Source organism: Gossypium raimondii, chromosome 11 (assembly GCF_025698545.1).
Source record: "Gossypium raimondii isolate GPD5lz chromosome 11, ASM2569854v1, whole genome shotgun sequence".
Taxonomy (NCBI): Eukaryota; Viridiplantae; Streptophyta; class Magnoliopsida; order Malvales; family Malvaceae; genus Gossypium; species Gossypium raimondii.
Genome location: NC_068575.1, coordinates 46,379,419 through 46,395,921, shown reverse-complemented (window position 1 = coordinate 46,395,921; position 16,503 = coordinate 46,379,419). Strand labels below are relative to the sequence as shown.

General features: G+C 35.3%; 1 protein-coding gene across 1 annotated transcript; it reads right to left on the bottom strand.

Moving 5' to 3' along the window:
* Positions 1 to 8,498: 8,498 nt before the first annotated feature.
* LOC105803579 (KH domain-containing protein At4g18375) lies at positions 8,499 to 16,503 on the bottom strand. Its single transcript, XM_012635829.2, has 8 exons — positions 16,367 to 16,503; positions 15,408 to 16,197; positions 12,704 to 13,159; positions 12,304 to 12,549; positions 11,963 to 12,172; positions 9,664 to 9,728; positions 9,482 to 9,581; positions 8,499 to 9,080 (listed from the first exon to the last, which is right to left on the bottom strand). The coding sequence occupies exons 2-8, from the start codon at positions 16,080 to 16,082 to the stop codon at positions 8,688 to 8,690; spliced, it is 2,145 nt and encodes a 714-aa protein (XP_012491283.1). The 5' UTR covers positions 16,083 to 16,197; positions 16,367 to 16,503; the 3' UTR covers positions 8,499 to 8,687.

Sequence of the window (16,503 nt, the reverse complement as noted above, 5' to 3'; positions counted from 1 at the left end):
ATCTTTGCGATTATTTTTGAGCCGATATTTGCATTCTTTACGAACAATTCTAGATTCTTTCATTCTTTTGGATTTTCTTCTAAACCATCATTCATTCATTCATAATCATATTGTAGACAAATTTATACATTCTTTTGTATATTCTTTGGTACTTATTATGGGTCCCACGATATCAATGACATGAGTGACACTGCTACAAACTCCGGACTTCCTTTTGAGTAAGACATGTGTTTAGAAGGATCTCATGACTTTGAAAATGACATGGATTGTAGCCTATCTCCAGACTTGTTGAGGATGGTAGAACAGGAGGATAGACAGAGCCTACCTCACAAGGAATCATTAGAAATTGTGAGCTGGGTGAAGATTAGAATTGACCCGATTGCAAGGACGAAGCAAGACCTTGTTGCGTTACCTCTAGAGTTTGAAGATGTCTTCGTATGATCATACCAGGATATGCCCGGGTTAACCGCTGATAATGAAACCTGCACAATAGCACAATGTCAGAAATTTGCAGTATGAACGATGAAATTCTTTGCCGGGGCAATGCCTTTCTCGTTAACTCAGCATAGCTTTGCCCATTTGAAGTCGAGTTTCCATCTCTTCAAGTTTTGTTGGATTTTATCCTGATTGAAAAGGAAGATCCAAAGTCTTCTGTCGTAGTTTCACCCCATAAGACTCTATGAAAGAAATCCGATATCAAAGAAGATTTTTTCGAAAGGGATAACAAGGACTTGCCTTACCCTATGAGTTCAGATTCAATAAAAAAATCAAAAAAAATAAAAAGTCATCCAAATCAAAAATGAAAAGAAAAGAAAAAAAAGAAAAAGGAGAAGTCAGGGCAAAAACACGCAAAGGGCGCTTTGACCAAAGGTGATTTTGAGTTGAAAACCCGAAAAGGGCGACTAAAATTTTAAGCAAAATGGGGTCAGGACTTCCTCATCATCGAAGGCTTCTAATGGGAATTGCCTCACTGTTGAGATCATTAATTACTTTATCAAATGGATAGAGACTGCTTCATATGCCAATGTCATCATATGCTTCCAGAGAAGATGATATTAGAAAATGCATTGAACTTGAATGATAACACGATAGCTGAGGTCTGTAATCAATTAAAAATCAGAAACCACAGTTCGTCACTGTATCTCCCAAAAATGAATTGCGGAAAAATGACTGAGACTTACAAGGGCTGGCATGAGAAATTACCATTTGCCCTCCTTGTTGGTCGAACATCTATTAAGGCTTCCACCGAGGCAACACCTTTCTCTTTGGTTTACGGGATGGAAGTAGTTTTACCTATTAAAGCAGAAATCTCTTCTCTCCGGGTATTAGTTGAGCTAAAGTTAGATGAAGCAGAATGTGTCCAACCTAATAAAGGAAAATGCTAAAAGCTATTCAGCACAGTCAGATGATGCGAGCTTGCAACCAGAAGGTTTGCCTCAGAGAATTTTATAAGGGGAACCTAATGTTGAGAAAGATCCTTCCTACACAAAAGGATTTTAGAGGAAAACGGATGCCAAAGGTCCTTTTCCAGAGAAGCTCTGATCTTGAGTAGGATAGATGGTAAAAACTTGCCAAATCCTTTAAATTCAGATTCATTCAAGAATTACCTCGCCTGAAGAAAAAGAAAGGACCAAGGTGAAAACCCGCAAAGGGCACTTTAAGTCAAAAAAATGAAAAAAGGAAAAAGGAAATGGAGAGGCCAAGGTGAAGACCCGCAAAGGGCGCCTTGAGACCAAAGGGGATTCGAGTCGAAAACCTGAAAAGGGCGGCTCAAATATTGATTAGAATGACACATGAGGTGATCAGAACAACTCAAATCTTGATCAGATTGGGGCATGTGGTGATCTTGTTATACCTGAATCAATAGGAAAGGATAGGCGACATCTTGGGGCATCGACAAAGCACTGTGGATCTCCTAAACACATGTCAAACTCAAAATGGTCTTCAGAAATTTTGTACAGAAAAGTTCAAGCTGCAATATCTGGGGCACCCAATTTTCACACTAATTATATCGAAATGGACTAATAAAACTTTCACAAAGGAGGTTTTGCATATTACTCTGAAAAGTTTCTAAATAATATAGGAACCTGAAACAGGACTATTGTTTAGAGCTCACCAAATTTAAAGGTTGGAAATTTGAGAAGGAAAAGTCTAAATTTGGACTTTCTGTTTGGATTTTGTTGTCAAATTCATTGATTGAACAAAATGACAAGATGACGGGTTAATGACAAAGCTTAAATAAATAAGCAAGCAATAATCATCAGACAATAGGAAGATGTTAGATCAGAGAAGAGAGCCTTCATCTGTGCATAAGTCTTTGGTACGACACCTTGGGAATGGTGTAAGGAATTAGAATGATTTAGATCATGTATCCTCGAATGGTGATAGAAGGATTGAGGAAAACCCCCATATTTCTACACTTGGATTACAGTGGGAGAATAATGGTACAAATTTTATGCCCAAATGGATTAAACTTTGAGGTTTACAGAGGGGGGAACCTGACTAAATGTCTCTTTAAAAAAGTCAGTTAAACAAGAAGGCGTTGTGGCACGTCGGTGTTAAAGCCTTAATAAACTTCGAGTAATGACAACCTAAGCGGGATCATTCTCGGAAAAATAAAATTTTGCATTCATGCAAACACCATTCACACATGTCTAGTTAGGAGCATTTGATACATTTTGATCATGTCATCCTAATCATTAGGCATAATTAAGTTCATAAACGAATTATACAGATCATGTTCCCCAGAGAACAGATCGGTGAAATCACAAGTCCTATGTCCCTGGTCAGCAGTGGAGTAGGTTGGAAATTACAGATCTTGTCTCCCTAAGCAGTAGCGAAGCAAATCGAAGACGGCGAATCTTATCTTCCCCAGGAGTAGGGAAACAGATTTAAGCCACTAGTCATATCTCCCTGGTCAGCAGTGGGATAGGTTGAAGATTACGGATCTTATCTCCCCCCAGGAGTAGGGAAACAGATCTAAGCGGCAAATCTTATCTTCCCCAGGAGTAGGGAAACAGATTGAAGCTGATAATCCTATCTCCCTGAAGTAGCAGTGGAGCGGATTAAAATAAAGGATCTTATCTCTCTGAAGTTACAATAGAGTAGATCGCATCAAGTCTTATCTCCCTGAGGTTACAGTGGAGTAGAACGAAGAATTTTAGATCTTATCTCCCTAAGGTTACAGTGGAGCAGATTGAAGCCAGAGATCTTATCTCCCTGAGATTACAGCGGAGCAGATCGAAGACACTATCCTATCTCCCTGAAATTACAGTGGAGCGGATTAAAATAAAAGATCTTATCTCTCTGAAGTTACAGTAGAGTAGATCGCATCAGGTCTTATCTCTCTGAGGTTACAGTGGAGTAGACCGAAGAATTTCAGGTCTTATCTCCCTAAGCAGTAATGGAGCAGATCGAGGATACCAATCTTATTTCTCTAAGATTACAGCGGAGCAGATAGAAGCAAGAAATCTTATTTCCCTGAAGTTGCAGTGGAGCGGATCAAAATGATGGATCTCATCCCTCTAAAGTTGCAGTAGAGCAGATCTCATCAGACTTATCTTTAAAAGTTGCGACAGAACAAGTTGAAGCTACAGGTCTTATCTCCTTGAAGTTACAGTGGAGAAGACTAAAGATAGCAAATTTTGTTCTTTTGAGAAGCTACAAGAAACCAATCCTATCTCCCTGGAGGTGCAGTGGAGTGAATTAAAACCACAGATCTTATCTCTCTGAAGTTACAGTAGAGCAGATCGTATCCAGTCTTATCTCCGTGAAGTTGCAGTGGAGCAGACAGAAGAAACCAATCCTATCTCCCTGAAGGTGTAGTGGAGTGGATTAAAACCACAGATCTTCTCTCTCTGAAGTTGCAGTAGAGCAAATCGCATCCAGTCTTATCTCTCTGAAGTTGCAGTGGAGCAGACAGAAGAAACCAATCCTATCTCCCTGAAGGTGCAGTGGAGTGGATTAAAATCACAGATCTTATCTCTCTGAAGTTGCAGTAAAGTAGATCGCATCAGGTCTTATCCCCCTGAAGTTGCAGAGGGGCAGACTGAAGATGGCGGATTTTACCTCCCTAAGGTTACAGTGGACTAGATTGAAGCCACAAATCCTATCTCCCCGACGTTGCAGTACCAATTCCTATGCCTTTGAAGATGCAGTAGGATGGAATAAGGCAACTCGAGGAAGAAGAACACTAAGGTCCAACACGACCAGGCAAATTTGGCCATTTTTAAAGTCTTTGCTTCGTTCCCGTTACACGACAATGAGCAAAAAGGGGCAGCTGTAATACCCAAATTTTTCCCGGCCCGAACCCATATAAAAAACAAATAAAATTAAAATACCATTATTGAACAGTCCAGTTTTTTACAAACATTAAGTCCAAATAATATAGCCCAATACCATAACCCAATTACAATAATAGCTTAAACCCATTACCCAAACCCAAAATACATTACATACAGCCCAATACCAAACCTGAATCAGTTAGCCTGGATACCCCTAGCCCAACTAGCCTAAACCAGAAGAAGGAAACCCTAATGGCCCCGCTGCCAAGCTACTCCTCACGCACGAGCCTCTGTACGCGCACGCCCGCACACCTATGTACGTGCCACATCCGCGAGCCTTCACGTTCCCTCCTCCGTACCTGCACACAACAAACAAGCAGCAAACAGAAAGAGAAAAAGAAAAATAACAAACTAGCAACAAAAAAGAAAAATAGGAGAAAAATAGAAGGAAAAATGAATGTATTTTCGGGGATATAAAACCTCATTTTTGTATTGTTTCGGGGGTTCTTCTTCCCTTTTTTTTACACGAGATTGAATACAAAAAAAAGGATTGGAGAGGTATTTCATTTTTTTTCTTTTTCGTTTTTCTTCACTGTTCTTTTTCTTTTTTGGTTTCTTTGTTTAGGAAACATTAAACAACAGAAAAAAAGAGGTTTAAGGAAGAGAGTTTACCTGGCTTGCTGGACTATCGCTTGTTTCGCCGCAGTCGAAATCAAGCGGTGGTTTAGGCACCTTCAGATGTTCATCGTCGAACGGCGCAAAGAGAGAGTTTTTCTCTCATTTCTTTAGGTTTTTTTTGTTAGATTAAGAAAATGTTTATTAGCTTAGGGTTTTGTTTTTTTAACCACGAAAGAAACGGCATCGTTTGCCCACAGCGACCCGCGCGGTGACCCGATCCGGGGAAGGATCCGCGCATTTTGGTCGTGTGGTCTATTTGCGTATAAGGTCCCCTTTTCTTCGTGGTGTTTTCATGTCAGTTTTTTTTATTTATGAATTTCATGCTTCATTTTGCTTTTGCTACATTTTGGTCCATGTCACTGCGCTGCGGTTTGGGGAAGCGGGATATTTCCCATTTGGCTCCCCCCCGTAATTCGCGAATTGCAGTTTGACCCTCCGTTTCTTTTAAATCATATTTGTGGCCTGTTAATTTTGTTCTGTCTGCGGTTTAGTCCCTTTTGTTTTTTTTACTATTCGGTAATATTATTATTAATCTATTACTATTATTTATTATTATTATTATTATCACCGTTTTTACTACTGATATTATTATTGATATTGTTATTATATTAGTTTGTATATTTAATTGCCATTATTTACGTATAAATTATTTTATGTTATTATGTAATATTATTTTAGGTTTTTAACATTTTATACAATACTATTTTATATCTATATACAATTTGTATTAAATCATTTTATTAAAACATATACGAGTATATAGAACATTATTATATCTTTTATTTATCTATACATATATATAATTTATTTTTAGGGCCCTATTTTAATTCATTTTGTTTATTTCAACTTTTGTATATATTATTATATATTTTACTTATTCCTATATATACATATAATTATTTTCTTTTAAAAACCCTGCTTTATATATTTAGCTTGTTTCAACCCTTTTGTATATTATTATGTATATATTATCATTCACATTGTTATTAAAATCTTCATTTCACATGTATTATTTACTTAAAATTAATATGTATTTTAAGTTACTTTTATATAATATTTACTTTAAAATTTATTTAGATTCTATTATTTTATGTAGTTTTTTTAAACTCTATTTTGATTTATTTCAAATTCTCATGTATGTGTATATTATTATTTTCGTAACTTCTCGATTATAATTTCCTTCCTCCCATGCTAATCGTCTTTTCAATTATTTTAGGACTTGTGTATTTATTTGTGTTAATTTGCTTGTCTCTTTTAATTAATTTTTAATTCATTAGTTCTCAATTGTTAGTGCTAGAATTCACATAATGTGTGATATATGTTTTATTGTTACATATTTTATGTTGCTTATTTGTATTTATTGATTCTTTTTCGCTCATTTTAACTTACGAATTATTATTTTGCATCATCCATTACCAATCCATCTCACTTTATTCGTTTAAAAGGTTACATCAAATATCGTTTAAGTATCAAAACCAATTTATTCAAAGTCTTCAAGATAACGCAAAGTTCGGTATTTGGAGTCTTCGAAGGAATTGAGCCCTAACGTATTGGGTTCCAATTTTTCTCGTCGAATCTAAATAATCGAGAATATCCCTTTTGATTAAAACATAAATAAAAAGCTCATTCTCGAGAATTCGATACGTGGTGTCCTAACGCATTGGATATGACATATTGTTCCCTCGAGACGAGAATTTTTTCTAATAAATGAAAATAAATGCAATATTCGATATTTAGGAATTTTGTAAAATCGCGCCCTAACTTACTGGGTTTTGATTTTCTCATTTGACCTAAATAATCAGATATCCTTCTCAAAATGCGTGAATTTTTAAAAATTAAAAAAGGACAAACCTAATTTCGAAGATTGAACTGTCGCACTCTAACTTACTGAGTGTGGCAATTTATCTCCCCGAAATAAGTGAGTCTTATCATCCAATTCATTTTATTCGAATTTTCTTTTTAAAGGATTGTATTCTAAATTCTTTTCAAAATTTCGACATTAAGACATTAAACAATCAATTCGGTACCAATTTTGGGCGTCACGAGGGTGCTAACCTTTTCTCGTGCGTAACCGACTCCCGAACCTGTTTTCTCAAAATTCGCAGACCTAAAATTATTTTCAAGGTGATCCGATCACATCACAATAAAATATCAGTGGCGACTCCTATTTTCATTTTTTAATAAGTCGATAACTAAATTTTTTATTTTTAAAAAATAGTTTCAACAATGTTTACTGTTATAAAATGAGATTGATATCAATCGTAACTCAAACTTTACATATATAATCTTTACTGTTACCAACTCTTACTGCATCACTGAGATTACCATCATACTCTACTGACATTTTATCTAAAATACTTCATATAAAACCCATCCTTTAAAATATTACCACTTCCTTGTTATTTTACCATTAGCTTACAAAATAATAATTTCCTAAAAACCTACTATATATTCTTTGTTAATATCTCCAAGATTAAGATCCGACTGTTAAATAAATAGTAATGTTTCTGATACAAAGTATATGCACAATTTCTTTCCTATCTTGAATAGTTCTAGTAATTCTATCTATTTGTTTAGTAACTTAACCTACTAGATTGATGTCAACTAAATTGTGACACCAAACCGGCAAAATACTTGATATTTGTACAGATACATCAACTAACTTGTGACACCAAACCCGTAAAAGACTTGATATTTGTACAGATACATAGACCTTGGCTCAAAGGGATTACATGAGAAGAAATATTTTTATGATTAAGAATCAACCACAAAACTGTTCATACAAGTTGCAAAGTGGGAGAACCACTTTCCTACATTGAGGATGAGACAAAAGACTATATACAAGAATGGTTGAGTACTAGGCTTATCCATTTTTGTGTCCCAATAATAATAGGATAGACTTTTATAGATTTAATGAACATTGTACTTACCCTGTACCAAATGGAAGAAAAGCAACAAATATTTAAGGTCAACCCTTTCTTTTCTCCAAGTGCCATAACATATATGCTATATCGGTTTTTGATGGGATTTTACCATTATTAACCTTTTTGCCTATTTGACACAGACAAATGCAATACCAATTTTGAGTCTAGGGAAGGAAACAAAAATAGGATAACAAATGTCACTATCTTAACAATATCTATATGAATTGAAAAGAGATCTAATTGCTTCAACAAAATAATCAGATTCCAATATCCTCAAACGTGAGTCAAACACCAACCACAGTCCAATAGTACAGGGCAATTATAGTAACAGGAATGATAAACCTTAGTGACACCGACCTGGGTCCATGTGAGAGGATTGATGATGACTTGGCTCTCTCCTGTGCAAAGTTTTAGCCCCGACTCTACCTCACCACACTTCCATGAGAGCGCTTTGTAGCTCCGGCTTCCATACCTATCCACACATTCAACTATCGCTGTCAAAAGTAAAATATACAAAGCACAAAATTAGCACAATAATTACATGAACAAATTGACAACAGCCCAAGATACGATCCATTCCAACAAATTGAACAAATTGGCTTACTCTATCAGGTGTCAAACAATCATCATTTGATTTATCTACACACAAGTCCAAACATAGCAAGAACAGGTCTAAGTTTACAACTTCACCAATACATCTTTCACTTAACAATTGAATCAAAAGTATCCAGTAATGTGACAGCCTATGTAATCTCTAATATTCGAAAAGTTGAAATATAGTACAAAAATGAGCCTATTGAATCTAATACGGGTTAGAGCCTGGCTGTGCACTGTAATTGTGGTAAGCACTTGGTGGAGCATTGAAGTTGGCGTAAGGCCCTTGCTGAGAATTTAGTGGATAGGGGCTTTGCTGCACAGTCAAATTATGATATGGGCCTTGATGAGCTTGCCTGTTTGAATAGTTCTGTTGAGCACTCACATTTTGATAGGGGCTATATTGAGCACTCATTTTCTGATAGGAACTTTGGTGGATGTTCGTATTTGGATATGAATCCTGTTGTGCATTCATGCTTTGTCCAGAAGAAGCCATGAACGACTGAAAAATGCTCTGAGCACTTGTATGCTCAGAAGATCCACGGAACTCTTCAAAGTCACCAGTTTGAGGATCATCAAGCTTTAGGATTGCCCTTGAAACCTACACTTCGCAACAAAAACAAGTTAGCAAATCTTATACCTTCCTTTAACATTGCGCTTGACCTGAAAAAGGTATCCTCCAATATATAACATACTAATTCATACAATTTTTCTTTCCATTCAATAACAACCACGCAACACCCAACACTGATAAATGATGCATGGATGCTACACTTCCCACAACAAGAAATCAAGGATTTACAGTGCATTCCTTTCACTAAACATTTAAGGAGGTACCATTTTGAAACAATATTGTGCCACCATTCCTACTGAAAAAAAACGCCACCAATGGAAAAACAAAGCCAGAAACTTCAATAGATCTTTAACTTGTTCATTTTTTGAAGTGCAATCTCCAAACTATACCAGGTGCAGGTTATGGTATCCCAAATTCAGAATTATTACCTCACTACTACTAAAAACAGTACTTCCTCTGATGCCTACTGCAGAACTTGACACAGTTTCCGGAACTTTAGCTTCAACAGCACTGTTCATATTTGAGTTTCTGCAACAACAGAATCCAACAAACCGAATCCATTAAGTTAAACATGAAAATTAGACCAAGAAAGTTTTGATAACACCAGTACCTAGCAGCAGCTGGAGGAACAGAAAAATTCTGAGGTTCATAGTCATACACATGTGCACCACCACCCTTCAGAATAGCATAAAGAACACTTTTAGCTATTTAACCAAATCATAAGACATCTTGAAAATCCAAAGCTTGAAAACATGCACCAAGGAAAACTATCCTCTTGACAAATCAACATTCTCAACAAAGTACTAAAAAACAGGAAATAATGTCTTTCATCAGATTTTAAATTTTTAAATAAATAAGAATCTGACCTGTAATAGTTATTAGATGTAGAACTCAATGGAAGGCCCAACCCCAAGAAAGATTAGAAATCATCAATTAAATGTATCAAACTAAACTATAAACCCCATGAAAGGGTATGATTACTTTCAAACTTGTATGTAAGACCAAACAAACAATGAGAAGCCAAATAAAACTAGGGCAGATCATAAGAACTTACATAATATATAGGTTACTCTAAAGTTTGAATTCCATTTATCTATTGAAAAAAACTCATATCCTAAATTAGAAGTTATATTAGAAGTATAGTGATGTCTTAGAATTATTTACCAAGAACCAAACAAATACAAATAAAAGCAAGGGGTCTTAATTTTTTTTTCACATGTTTGGAAAGAAGTGAATGACAAGCTCCTTTAAGATTTAACATTCACTTTTCTTTTAAATTGTTAGCCCTAACTTCAAAGGTTTGGATCCTCAACTGAGGGCCAGTTTACCATTGAGGTTGAAAAGTGCTGTGAAAAGGTGCTTCAGAAAAGTTTAAGTGCTTTCGGGAAGATAAAATGTCTATTTTAAACATCATGATAAAAAGGTAATTTTATTGAGAAGCACTTTTCTAAAAGCCAAAAGCTAAAATTTTGGCTTTTTGGCTTGCCTTAAAATCCCAGTTTAAAATCAGGTTTGGTTTGAAAAGCTGCTTGTTTGGGTTGAAAAGTGCTTTTGAATCTCAACGGTAAACACACCCTTAATCAAACTAATATATATTATAACTTCATAATTTATCAACAAATAAATCACAGAATCCATACAGATGAAGCAAATAAAACACAGTCTCTAATTAGAAATTTATATTATAAACTAGGGGTGAGTGTTCGATTGAATCGAATGAAAAAAGTTTGAGTTAATCGAGTTGACAAGTTTCATTTATCATCATAACTCCATTTGAAATTTGTTTTAAATCGAGTTGAGTAAAATGAAAATTGAGTTGAGTTGAATCAATTGAAATTGTTCGAGTTAGATTAAATAAAAAAAATTAAACATGTCAAATTAAAATCTTGTTACAATATAATTAATTCCATACTAGAGCAGATAAATTTGAAACCATATATTGTTGAAAACTCTATCAAAGCAAAATAAGAGGAAAAAAAGGATATTTTAGTATGATAAACTTGAATAATTAATTTACTTGTTTAGGTCATAAAAATATTATTTTAGAAATTTTTTATTTTTATATATTCTTTAGATTTTTAATATTTTTAAAATTTTAAATTTTTTTAAAAATATAAATTTTGGAATTTTCATAAATACTTTGAACTTTAAAATTATTGTGAATTTTTTTGTAATTTTGTTGAAAAAGAGACAAATTTGCTCATTTTCAAAATTAATAGGGACCAAAATGTATTTACACCAATATACTATTTGAGTTAATCGAATTGTAAAATTCAACTCGACTCGAACTTGAAACTCGAATAAGTTATTCAAGTTTACTTGAAAAAACCAAATAACTCAGTTCAATTAACTCGAAATTCAATTTTTTTTTATTTTTTCAAGTCAAATCGAGTTTTGCTCACCCCTATTAGCAGTTAGAACCAGACTTGTTAAACAATGAAAGCTAAAGTTGGAAAAAGCTATCTTTTGACCGAATGAACCCATTGATTTTATTCAGTCAACAAACTTAACTCAAAATGACTTTGACTCGTAATAACTTAAGACCTAAAATGACTTGAACTAAAATCAACTTGAACCTTTTAGATTGAGTATGAATTTTATTATTTTCTCACATTTAAATTTCAAATTTTGATTAAAAAAATGATAAATACAATAAATTTTATTATCAGAAGGAAATGCCCAAACATAAGTAGCTTGGAATTTAAAATGATCCAAACCTAAAATGCCAAAACCAACTCACACATACCTGAAACAATCCAGAATATCAATTCACTCAATACGACCCAATCCCAACCCTCCCAATCACCAAAAACAGTTAATTGCATAATTATGGTTTCAACTCTAGAAAGATAAAGCCTTAAAGTAACTAAAGCAAAAGAAGGGAACATAAATTTGATAAAGAAATATACCCTGAAAGATTCAATTCCACCAGAGTAGCCTGGCCCAATTGTAGCAGCTGGTGGTGGACCATCAGGCATGTTTCTTGCAGGACCGGATACACGGACAGACCCAACAGAAGCAGGTTCTGCTCCAGCATTCACATCTCGCAATGTTCTTACTCTAAGTCTCGAAGCAATCTCAGCCAAAGCATCCTTAGTGACACCAAAATTGCCAGATATCTGAATGGAAAAAAAACAAATTACTTTACATAAAAACAAAGCTGAAATATTGAAAATATTAGACCTTCTGGAATTGAATTGGACAAATACAGAAATACCCTTGGTGATAAATATGTTTTCAACAAGATTACCTGTACTAGCTCTTCATCTTCATATGCACACTTAGGCTTATCATCCTTTGAGCATACACGAATATCTGCCTGGGTTCTCCTCCTCATCTCATTGATTACATGACCTCCTTGCCCAAGAATGCACCCAACCTTGCTTGATGGAACAAGCAACCTAGTAGTAATTGTACCTTTCTCAGATGATTCACTAGTTTTATTCTGAAGCTGTAGAATAGCATCTATTGTATGCGATCGAGGGTTCCCAAGAGCCTAGAATAATAAATGGACAAGCATAAGCATTTTTTTTTAAGTATAAAAAGAGTACAAAGTTTAAGGCCGGAGCAACTAGTTGACAAACAAAAAGGGTAAAATATGTTATTTTATTTTTCCTCAAAGAAATGAAGCTAGAGTCAAAATAAAATACCTCAATTCCAGAGACACAAATTACTCGCTCATCTGACTCCGTTGATGCATCTTCAACATGAATGCCTGCTCCTGTTTCCTGCTGTAACTGTTTAACATTAAAGCCACCCTTGCCAATTACACCACCAATCTTCCCAGCTGGGCACAAAATTTTCATTGAAAACTCAGCTGAAGCTTCAGCACCACCTGCTGGAGGAATACTGCTGAAGCTACCTGGCCCAATTCCAGATAGCCGGTTTCTATGAGCACTCATCCATGGCATTGGTGGACTATCATGAGGAGAAAAATTTCGATGGGACCACATTGAATTGCTCGGTGGAAGAGCACTAGGAGGGAAATTCTGGCTTGAATGTGGCACAGAGAAGCTCAAAGGAGGCTTGTCTTTCCGTGGATTTTGATGCAAAAGAGTGGAAACTTCATATAGAGCTCTCTTTGTGACATCTCGTTTTCCTGATATCTGCAGTAAGTTCCAAAAACTAAAGTTTTTAAGGAATTAAAAGAAAACATAAAATAGCAAGAAACTATCTTCTAACAACAGTTTTTCAGATATCAAACCATGAATGGTTAAGGACAATACCTCTCATTTTCCAGAAATTTGCAGTAAATTACAAAAAATACAGCTTGTAGGAATTGCAAGAAATTTCAAAATAGCAAGAAACAACTACTGACAACAGTTTTTAGAGATCAAACCACGAATGGTGAAGGAAAATTTCTAATCCAGAAGCACCTACAGGCTTTGCATCCAGCAACTAGGAAAATACACAATAAATGAGAAAAAAAAAAGTTTATTGAAACAAAGGACAAGGATTTCAACACATCATAGCATTAAAAAAAATGACGAGAAAGAGCAGCCAACGTAAATCTTTGACTTCCCACTGAAACAATCTACTGACAACTATTTGACAATCAGAAATATAGGCTGACAAACTACATCCAAAGCCTTCCCAGTGAATCAAAACTCAATAACACGTAAGACCAACTTCCAAAATTTATATGCTGCTCACATCAATGCAAAAAGTGCAGATAAAAGGGTAATGGGCCAAAATAAAAATATCCTTCAAAAAGGTGCTATTTTCTGTACCATCTCAGCTTTAACCTCACTCCACTCTCCGCTCATGCATGTATGGGCCCATCCTTTGCTTCTTCAGCCACTTGACCAAAAGCATGCAAGCTTTCAAAACGAATTTTCCATAGGCAGCATAAATCTTTGAAAAACAAATTTGACCCCAGAATATTCTTCCTTGCTAAACACAATAAAAATGCTCAAACAGATTCATTCAACCTGTAGATACAAAGGCATGACACATCTTCAAACAAGCAATGGCCAGCAATCTGGCCAGCTGCTTGAAAATCAAGGTTAGTCAAGGGCAGCCTATACGAACCAGTAAACCTGCAACCCACAGTACAGATTCACAAGGTTGGATTCAGTTAGAAATCCATCAAGCTTTGACACATTATGAAGAAAAATATGTTAAAGCTTTCTTCTACCCCAAATCACCATCTTGTCTAGCACAAAAAGCAAAATTTATTATGTTCCACTAGTAATATTTGTATTACATCTCATCATGTACATGTACAAAATCATATATAACTTATGTCAATCCATCTTCAATAATCCCATTGAATTCAACATATTACCATTAATGTGTACATAAATGATAGAGACCCAAAACAAAGTAACGGAGCTAATAACTTAGCTAAAGACCTTGAGCACTAAGAATCTGTAACCGAAAAAATAACTTTTATGAGAGTTTCAAATGGAGCTACTAATCCTTAGTTTGTATGACTTGCTTCAGGCTACAGCAAGCTCAAACCTAAATAAGTGAAAGTCACTCTCAATATCGTAACCCCAACCACCAGAAAATATTAGTCCACCTGCCAATAGGACGGAAGACACGTGGCTTGGTGGAACAAAAAGGTCTGATCCTTATGATCATATATGCAGCTAATTAACTGATTCTTTCTGGTCAAAAGATGCAAAAGTGTAGCAACCAATCAGTTGTTACGTTCAGGCAACTATGTTAAGAAAGAAGGATATGCCTACATTGCCACTTGAGCAATGATCTCTCATACTAGAACTTGAAAAATCCTCCTCATCATAAGTCATTTCTTCAAAGAAAAACCCTATCCAATAAGAAACTGACTCAAAAAAGATATAAAGGATGTTTATATAAGCACATGAATGAGACCCACATGTCAACCCAGGCTAAACACAGACAGTATAGATAACTCAATATCACAATATACAATCCTCTGAAAGGAAATCTTTCTCATATATCATCCTCACACTTCCTGCCTTAAGTCACATTTTCAGAATATTCTAGGCCATCCTCTCTCCATGAAAATGGAGACGGACCAAAAAGTAAATTCCAAAGGCCTAACTGTTCGAAGATAGCAGTTCATTCGACTAAAAGTTAGCAGTTCAAACATCAATTTTAGAGCATTGAAGCAGCATAATATAGGTAGTAATACTTTTAAGTCCTAAATTAGAGCTTCAATTAGCATTCACAAAACATTAAAGCAGTAACAGGTTTGAATTGAAATTCAAATAAATGTGAAAAGTTCTTATAAGAGAAAGGGAATTCAACATTTTAGCCATTCAAGAAGATGTATGCAAGGGCTCTTTCATGTTTTAGCATATTGATTTCTCAGTCAAACACATACAATAAATAAAAAATTGTACAGCATATAAAGTTAATAGATACCTGCACTAATTCATCTGTTGCCACTGCACAAGCAGGAAGATGATCAGCTGGAAGAACACGTATAGTAGCACCTGTGCCACTTCGCAATCTTTGAATCACATCACCCCCTCTCCCTAAGAGACATCCTACCATATTATTTGGAACAAGAAGCCGTGCAGTGACAACAGCATTCCCATTATCATCATCAGACACTATCCCACCAAAAAGATCTTCCTCAACAATCCTATCGTGAACTTTCAACAAAGCATCCTGTGCAGCACAGCAAGGCTCCATGGGTACCTCTTTTTCATTATCACCACCATAATCCTCATCTGAATTATGTTCTTTCACCTTGGACGGAGAACTATAAATAACAACAACTCTCTCATCACAACCAAGGACAGAATCACCAACCGTAATCTTAGCCCGAGTCTCCTGCCTTAATGCTTTTACTATATTCCCACCCTTCCCAATAACACCACCAATTTTTCTCGAAGGACAAAGTATACGGTAAACAGTGTCTCCAGGATTCAAATTTCCGGAAAACTGTTCAGGGGCAGAATTAACACCCAGTTTTAGTTTCCTATTATTATTATTATTATTATTATTATTATTACTATTATTATTATTAACCCCTTTTCTCTTAAAGGGCGTATTCATCTGTTTCCTAAAGAAATTCCTCTTCCTCCCATCCATTTCAAAGCGAAAAATATGGTTAAGGGATTTGCCTAAGCAAAAATCCCCCCAAAATTGTAACTAAAATATTCCCAGTAACAAAATCAAACCCTGTGCAGAGCACAAATTAAGCTACCTGTAGAAGATCAAAGTTAAATATTCCAGGCGTTAGTTGCTAGGGTTTCTACGCTTGAAACGAGAAGGTAAAAAAAGATCTAAGAAATATAAACATTTTATTTGAATTGAATGTGATTCAATAATGAAAAAGGGGGAAGGGTTGAAAAAAGAAGGGAGAAGAAGGTTACCTGAGAGTAAAATTAAAAGAAAATTATGGGAAATGGAGTTGAAGGAGATGAAAGGAAAGATTAGGCTTCTTTGTCGTGAGAGCTATTTTCGACAGGTTCAGTGTACATGGATCAATGGATCGGGTCAGACTGGATAT

What these genes read in the sequence shown, in the direction of transcription:
- LOC105803579 (XM_012635829.2), bottom strand. Translation starts at nt 16,082, where the DNA reads ATGGATGGGAGGAAGAGGAATTTCTTTAGGAAACAGATGAATACGCCC. An exon ending in CAACAGATGAATTAGTGCAG is followed by an intron (nt 13,160 to 15,407) that starts GTATCTATTAAC and finishes AACTTACTGCAG; the next exon opens with ATATCAGGAAAACGAGATGT. An exon ending in AAGATGAAGAGCTAGTACAG is followed by an intron (nt 12,173 to 12,303) that starts GTAATCTTGTTG and finishes TTTTCCATTCAG; the next exon opens with ATATCTGGCAATTTTGGTGT.